The sequence below is a fragment of the Nansenia antarctica genome (genome assembly GCF_963989245.1).
Source record: "Nansenia antarctica genome assembly, chromosome: 6".
In the NCBI taxonomy this organism is placed as follows: Eukaryota; Metazoa; Chordata; class Actinopteri; order Argentiniformes; family Microstomatidae; genus Nansenia; species Nansenia antarctica.
Window position 1 is genome coordinate 49,360,016 of NC_137676.1, and position 9,212 is coordinate 49,369,227.

General features: G+C 39.3%; 1 protein-coding gene across 1 annotated transcript; it reads left to right on the plus strand.

Annotated features, from left to right (window-relative positions):
* Positions 1–6,811: 6,811 nt before the first annotated feature.
* hoxc11a (homeobox C11a) lies at positions 6,812–9,212 on the plus strand (the record flags this gene model as incomplete). Its single annotated transcript, XM_080533270.1, is given in 4 exon segments — positions 6,812–6,836; positions 6,839–6,913; positions 6,916–7,632; positions 8,980–9,212. Coding segments are annotated over 4 exon segments (1,050 nt in total).

Consider the following 9,212-nt stretch of genomic DNA (forward strand, 5'->3'; position numbering starts at 1 on the left):
AACTTGTGGGTCTGAGACCCTAGTACTCTAGCAATTAAATTGTGCCACCCATGAGGACTCCCTCCCAAAATATGTTTGGATTATGTCATTATAGGATTAATCTCAGGCCGCATTTTTGTACTTCTTGTAGCATATAAATGACGTTCTCCGTTGGCTTCATATGTTGATCTTTAAAATGGGTAGGACTTTTGACTTTGAGACGGGCTAAATCTGTTTATGGTGGCTTGTCTCCGCGTCCCAAAGGTCAATGAGCTACACCGTGCCCTTCACAGAGAACTTGTGTGCCATGTGGTCTAAGCCCCGAGCCACCCTTTCTTTTATGGCACAGAGCTGGTTAGAAAAATGGAAAGGGAGAGCTGTGCTATTCCTAACAAACTGAGTGTGTGTGTGTGTGTGTGTGTGTGTGTGTGTGTGTGTGTGTGTGTGTGTGTGTGTGTGTGTGTGTGTGCGCGTGCTTGCGTGTGTATGTGTTCAGTTGTCAAGGAATATTGATATTTGGTAGTCTTGGACATTATCTGGCAGTATGGCTTACATACCACCCCTGACAAAAGCAGCTTGCAAGATCTGTGTCAGTTGTTGTTTGATTGTATTGATCTAATGCTTTACTCTGAACCCAAATAAAGAATTTGTGAGTGTGTGTGTGTGTGTGTGTGTGTGTGTGTGTGTGTGTGTGTGTGTGTGTGTGTGTGCGTGTGTGTGTGTGTGTGTGTGTGTGTGTGTGCGTGCGTGCGTGCGTGCGTGCGTGTGTGTGTGTGTGTGTGTGTGTGTGTGTGTGTGTGTGTGTGTGATAAAATAATATTAAATTGCATAACATTTAAGACAAAGAGAGACAGAGACTATCAAGTTCTAATTCCATAGTTGCTGGCATCAGGCATCAATGTTATTGATCTAGGAAGGAGTTCATAACGATGGTTGGCTTCACTTTTTAAATGTTTGTAAATGCATTGAAAATGTGATCAGACAGTCGTACACAATGCATTAGTTGTATATGTGGCTTAACTAAAGAAGAACATCTGACTTCAGCAGTGGGCAGCCTTATTATCATACTTGTCCTGTCCTCATAATTATTATTCAAATTCACATTTTATCATTGCTTTATTCTATAGCTAGACTAATAATGGCAATACAGAGGGTATGGTAAACACTATGAACACATACTGAAAATGTGTCTAAGCCATTTTTATTGGTATGTTGCCCACATTACTTTTACAAGAATATATTCAAAGCTTCTAAGCTGTCTAAATATTTGAGTGCAGACGAACTAAACAATGTGATTATTGAACTTACACTATAGCACTAGGCCTATTCGTTTCCATTTTCAATTAGTTACTGGATTATTTTGTCATCTTCTACCACGGCCGTTGTTCAATCAGTCAATCCATATAGTGTATTTGTGTACACATTTGGTTGCACATTTGGTTGCTCGTCCTTGGTTGCGGGGTTGTGCTTCTCCGAGCCCCCTCTTCTGTACTGATGTACGTGCATGGGGCGGGAGGAGCGCACACATTGAAGGTCAAGTTAGTATGTACCTTATATGGTTTCCGAGTCCTCAACACGGCAAGTGCATAAAACAATCGTGAATTCATTCACACAGTGAGGAGAACAAACACAAACGTCTCGCTATGGTCCCATGTGTTTTAATTTGCAATTAATATGCACATAACATCAGTTGACTTTATGCTTTATGGAAGAATCGACTGAACCGTGTTTTGAGCCTGTAAAACCAGATTATTTGGTAAGAAATACATATAGGCTATATAAAGCTAGTGAAAATACAGTATAGTCTGTGCGTTCATGGAGACCTCAGTTGTTGTTGTTGTTGTTGTTGTTGTTGTTGTTAGGTTATATATTCCCTCTCTTTACCCAGGCCTACTATGTTAAATATGGCAGTGTGGATATTACTTTGAACGTTGTTTGCGTTTGCGTTTCAGTGCTGAACGTGTAATATATGATCGGAAGAGTGCGATGCTTGTGACTAAGATCTCAATGCAACATTATCTTTTGTTTCTCAGTGTGCTGCGGGACGTGGATGTATAGTCCGACTTCTGCCTTTACCTTAAGTCTATGTTATCTTTGCATTTCAAAAATGAACACATTGTCATAATAACTCGTAGGCCTATCTCAATTTCGTTGAACAACTAATTTGAACATTCAGGCAAAGCAATCATATATGACAAGCAATACAGAGGGCTTTATTTTGTTGAAAATGGGCAGTGTCAAAGAAGTAACAATTGCTTTGGTGGTTAAATATTTAGTTGAGCAAAGTCAACAAATATTGCAGAAAATACACAATATTAGGAAACAATGTTCAACTTTGCCCCAAAGAGTGCATGGAAGGTTGGATAAACAACCAACAAATGAACCTTTAATTTGAGTTATAAACATATTTCCCTATTCAGACGTTATTATCCTTGCCTTATATATTAGTTGATATACATGGATGGGTCTATTTAAAAACAATCTTTGACCCTTATTTTAATTTGATGATTTTTTTGTAGGCTGTGTGGTAATGTTCTAATACGCATTTTTAAATTGGATTGTACAAATGAGTCAAACATATGGCAATACAAATGTTGTTTCTCTACCATGAAGCTTCGAAAAAAGACATTTGCACACATATCCGACTAAATATGTGTGACCCGAAACAATTACGGAGACTCGTGCTTGATATTTTGTCTTCCAATGTGGAATTCAAATGTTATCAGTCGGCTTACACTATGACCGAACCGCGGAACGTTATAAGAGTTGGTCACAATGAATCCCTCATATCAGCAGGAGAACATAGGACTGTTTCGTTTAGATGACCTAATAAACATTTCGTGAACCTGCAGTCACAGCAGTTCCTCGCTGTGTAATGTTGGGTATGGCTACAAATAATGAAGAGCAATTTCTTAAACCTGATCTTTGTGATTATAAGCATATAGACTGATCGGTATCATTCACATTGTGAGTTGACAGGCCTACAGAAATCGGCTACTGTGGAGAGTCAATTTAACCACATTCATATGATCTGATCTTGTAACCCAGTGAAAAGACTTCAACGCTAGGTGCGTTCATGGAGACCTCAGTTAAACAAGGGCCTTTCTGGTTGTTGCTTGAAACTGTTCACAGCTCATACAACCAAGTTTAACTGCCCGACTTACATCCAATTAAATTTATCTAGGCCATGAGGGGACAGTAATATGATTACACACGCTTCCCACATTTAGCACTGGCTTCAGACTGGTTTAATATGAGGCAGCACTCAAGTATAGCTAACAGTGCAGGCTATACCATCATGGCAAGATGGTGAAGATGGTGTTCTGTGTACGCTTTGACTTGTAGAATATAATATAGGCTTACATTTCTCGAGAGCATTGTCTGTTGCCGGAGGGCAAATGAATAGAGATGGACTACATGTATAGACCGAACCTGGCAATTGCTATTTATTCTAAACGTATTGGACATATCAACAGGCAAAGTATTATACGCAATGTTTTGAGTTTGCCTTTTCACCTGGACTGTTCCCTTCTAAACAACAGTTATCCTTAGATTTACCATTGTAATTATGGAGCAATACATAACTTGGATTCCTCAGACGCAGTCGTAAACATGTGTGCGCTCCTACAGTGATGTTTAAGCAGAGAATGGCAAATATTTACAACACCTCTTTCTTTTGCGACTCTTCGAGATCGAAAGGCCTTTCTGGCCATAAGGTTGATGGCTATACCTGTATTTTGAAAATGTTGTGATCATACTCGCAGCGTGCAGAGGCTTGGTTAGTCCAAAAAGCCATTTGTGGAAACCCTGCTTATTTCGAGAAATGGCGCACGCTCGCCAAACTTCAGGGTCCTAATGCTAGTGGCTATTAGAGGCTAACTGTGATCTGAACTTAAATCCAACAAGAATAGCCTAAACACATGGCGGCAAACCGTATCCCCTTAATAATGGCCTTAGAGCATTCTAAGTCAAGAATGCGCTATAGTATTAGCCTATATTGCTATTTTGTGTCCATATTTAAATGTTTTGGACATTGTTTTTCAGCAAAGACCTAAGATGGGTCCCTAGTTTACTGTCATAAGAGATACACGTCCACTGAGCACAAAAGGAAAATTAGACTCAATTAGCCTAGTGGTATTTTTGTTGCCAAACGTTGTAACTGCAGACGAGAATAATGCATTTCATTACACAAATAGAAATGATCGAATGTTGTCATAACTAGTCTTATAATCCTTTATGACTATGTATTATATCTGTAGGCGTTCAGAGTACCAAAACTAATTCTAACATTGTCAGGCATTAAAGAGTGATGCGTGCGTGCTATAGCCCTTTTATGTGTGCCAAATAGATTAAAGTAAGGTAATGCATGCTTATAAGCATAGGACTACTTAATTACATAAGAATGCTTCAACATGACAAAGGATGTAACGTCAATCTTTTTCTTTGAAAGATTAGGCCTACAAACCGGTGGAGATGGACACTCTCATGCGCACTTCTGACGGTCGCCTACATTTGTTCAACCTCATGTAGCATATAAGCAAGATTTTAAAACACCCTCGGTCTCTTTTTCATACTTTGCGGTGTGACGTAATTCTCTGTTCATATTTCAGCCATATTGAAAACATGCATAGTTAGGCTACTTCATATGTAGCCTAAACCTATTCGTGCATTTCCTAATTTTAAACCATTTTCTTCCCCTCTCTCTTATTGTTTTCCATAGAACAAAGGGATTTAGCTTTTCTTCACTCATTCGGCGTTTTATGGTAGACGTAGGATTTTAGTGGTCAAATTCAAGTGCTGTGTCTGGGCAGCTGTCTGCTTTCTTTGTACTTGGATGCAGTCAACGTGCACGTCAACGTTTTATCTGTTGAAAGAGGGCAGTAAAGAAACTAATGTCATTGCCACTACCTCTCTCCAAAATACATCTAATTATAGTTTTATTTAAATGGTTAAGATGAAAGATCAGATGACTTGGGATTTTAAATATACGACGTAAATAGGTTATGCCTAAGAAAACTGAAAGACGTAACTTCAGTGCTTATGTCAATCTTGATTTTTGTTGTTTTTGTTATTGAGTCTGAGCCATATCACTATTGCCCTACACCTGAAGAACAATATTTGAATATTTGGGACATAATTACCCTATAAACAATTCATATTAGTTTGACTTTGTATTGATATTGGCCTATAAAGCTATATTGGTCCCCCAACAGACTTATTAAAAGTTTACTACGAAATAGGAAGAGCACGTACAGGCATTTTTCTGGCAAGATTATATTTATTGCAGGATTGAAATATCATAATTACAAATGCTACAACTAAAACTCATACATGTTTATAAAAATAAAAAAAAATAAAAAACAGTAATGAGATCCAATTTTCTGGAAACTGACATTTCTATCAAATTCCTTGAATGAAGATCATAACTAAATGCACCCTGTCTAGGCAAATAAACTAAATCAATAGGCTACAATGACGGTAGCCTGTTTGAAAAAAGCAATGTGTATGCTATATTTGTATAGGCCTATAGGCTACAAACGGAATATATATGTAATGGCGGATATACTGTGCTATCTGTCAGAATTGTCTTGTTTTCTTATTTTATGTGTCATCCAAATAGTGAGAAACGACTAAACAGTTTGTAACCTTCGTATTGTTTACTTTTGAGCGGACTACTTCCTTTAAAACTTTGTTAAATTGGACAATGCAAAGTTAATGCAAAATATGATTTAGTTTGTGGTTACAGTGCGTCTCAATGGGTAGGACCTAATGGTTGAAATGTTGTCCAAGGTTAAACTTTGCTTTTGATCTTCTCTCCTGACTGGGACTTCGGTCTTGAATTGTTCGGCTGTCCACCATAGACTCCGTCTTGATCCAAGAGAGAGGGAATGGGGATGGGGATGAATAGATGAGTGCTTTGGTAAAAAAATAATGAATATTGTACATACCATATTGTTCGCATTTATTTTTTTATTATCTCGTTTTATTCTACGTGAAGATGTTAGAAATGCCTCTCAACACGACAATATAGCCTAATGGACATCATGACTATATAGCTATAGCCTTTAGTTTTGTGCAGGGAATTAGTATACATCATGTGACTGTGTGAACATCGAAATCATAATGGATTATATTGGTGGTTTAATTTAAATACCTCCACATGTTATAGCATAGTGAATAAAGCACCACTCATCTAAAGATCATTGTATAACAATCTCAAACATTCATTCGCATCCGTGGCATATTCAGGGGGTTCGTAAATGGACGTCGATGTGGTGCATATGGATATGTAACACACTTTTCAAAAGAGAAGAACTCTGAGTGTGGTCTTGATAGCTTGGTCTCATTATATAGGACGTATTTCGCTCGCAGTCATCTCAGTATACTTTCTGAGTACATCTGTTTGTGTTTAGTCAAATAATAGGTAATGATCTTTATTCTACTGTCTAGCACGACAACCAGTCTAACATAGTTGATAAGTGTTAACTCCTAATAATAAAAACAACAACAACAACAACAATAATAATAATAGCCTAATAATAATAATAATAATAATTAAGTCTTACCTGTGAAACTCGAATTATAATATAATCTATGACCTAGCCTATAACACATGCAGAGCCAATACACATATGCAGAAATAGCATAGGTATAGCCTACACCCAATCTTGTAGGCTATTTGTAATTAATTACAATAACTTAAGTCAACAAACAGGAATCTGTTACTGGTTTTCTTAGTGCTCCTGCGGTGTTTAGAAAATTAATCGTTTGAACCTCCTAGATCTTACCTAAGTGAACCACTCCTACACAACCAAGTGTTCCAAATTGATATATGACAATATCTACTTTCGATCACGTGTCTCGGGCGACTTAGACGGATTGCGCGTCATCTCGCCTTCCCAAATTTTCCCCTTCTGCAGTTCGAATCCAAAACATCTATCTATAGTACGGAGTACGGGGGAAAGATGTTTAACTCGGTGAATCTGGGCAACTTCTGCTCCCAGGCACGCAAAGACCGGACATCCGAGTTTGGGGACAGAACAGGCTGCGCCTCAAACATCTACCTCCCCAGCTGCACCTACTATGTCCCCGAATTTTCTGCCGTCTCTTCGTTTCTTCCACAGGCCCCGTCGCGGCAAATAACCTACCCATATTCCACAAATCTGTCTCAAGTGCAACCGGTACGGGAAGTTTCCTATGGCTTGGACCCTTCGAGTAAATGGCACCACAGAAGCAATTATGCATCATGCTATTCGGGAGAGGATTTGGTGCACAGGGACTGTCTTCCGCCTTCCACCATGACAGAAATGCTTATGAAAAACGAGAATGTGTACAGCCACCACCACCACCACCATCCAGGCTCCAACCATCCTTCCACAGGGTTCTACTCCGGCGTGGGTAAAAACAACGTCCTCCCTCAAGGTTTCGACCGCTTTTTTGAGACCGCATTCTGCGGCACGGACAATCAGGCAGATACTTGTTTACAAAAGGGCGAATCGAGTAAGTTGGAGACCGAGTCCCAACAGCCCGCTGCCCCACCGGGCGCTGAAGACCAGGAAAAGGACCCGGAGGATGAGGAGGAACATAGGAATTCTGGCTCATGTACTTCTCCAGCCACCAAGGAGGGCAACAACAGCAAGAACAGCCACTCCAGTAGGTACCGAAGCTGTAAATGGGGAAAGGTTAAGGGACTAGCCCCGGTGTTTTGTCGGTCAGATTTTATGTGGAATTTTATAAGCATTCAAAGGATTTTATTATAACCTACAAAGCTCTTTCTTACAACGAGAAGAATTTTTACGATGGGAAAGCGCTTTGAAAAAAAGAGATGTTATACACAGACGCTTCTATCCTAGAGTCTGTGAAATTTTAAGAGCGCGCTATTGTGACAAATGCTAACTTTGATCATGAACTTGCGTTGGCCATTTTAAGGGATTTTCTCGTTGGGCTGTCGAGAGTAAAACCAATTGGGCAGAACATTGCTTTTGGCGTCCTGTGAATTTTTCTCTTAGCAGCTTGCACGCAAACTATAACCCCTACTAGAAGACATGCTGTGCGATTATTATACACTTGGAAGCAAATACTGTTCTCAATCAGCTATAGGCTAATGTCCATCTGACAGGCGTTATAAAATCGCTACAATCAATTAATCTCTATCTATCTATCTGTCTGTCTATCTGTCTGTCTGTCTATATGTATCCATCCATCCATCCATCTATCTAGTAGCTCATTATTGATTTGTTGATGATTTTCAACAGGAAGACCAATTGAAGACACAGCCATTGAGTGTGTGTTTGTGTCCATATGTGGAGCTGTGTGTTTGTGTCCAGATGTGTGCAATTCATGCTCTCTCAGTGTGTAGCCTACTTAATTAATTAATTATCCGTACACTATGTTTAAGTTTGCCCAGGCCAGTATGGGGTAATACCCCTCTCCATTCGGTTACGTTTACGTAGGGGTGAGGTATTTTATGAATCTCTGTCGATTCATACACAGGCCTATTGGCGTCCAGTCTAATTGTGTAATGATGCTCAATAGATGTAATTGCAGAGGACATGTTTTTAATCCTTTTACTTGCCTTCATGTAGTTGAGGCCACCAGGGCTCAGGTCCGATACCCATCTCAGCTTTACGAGAGAGTTCACATAATAAACATATACATTTCAACCGCCAAATGATTGTCTAAATTGTTAGTTTAGTTCCAAAGGAATTTAACGGAAATGGGGGTGGTATACATTTTTGCTATACAGTTGTATACAGTGTGTATAAACACACACGTCGTTTATATTTGAGGCTCTGAGCGGTTGGGACATTGACACACTCTTGACTGACTTATCTGACACATTACTGCAGTGTTGGACGTTGACAGAATTGGTAGGCCTATCAAATTGATGCTTATCAAAATAGTGCATTCAGGTCTATACCATCATAATATGGACATATGTGAGCAAATGACAAATGATCGCATGGGTCTGATCACGCATTTCCTTTGTAATTGCTCTAGGTACACCTCGCACAAGGAAGAAGAGATGTCCATACACCAAATTTCAGATTCGAGAGCTGGAGCGGGAATTCTTCTTTAACGTTTACATCAACAAAGAAAAACGGCTGCAGCTATCCCGGATGCTAAATCTCACCGACAGACAGGTTAAAATCTGGTTTCAGAATCGAAGAATGAAAGAAAAGAAATTAAGTAGAGACCGTTTGCAATATTTTTCTGGAAACCCTCTATTGTGA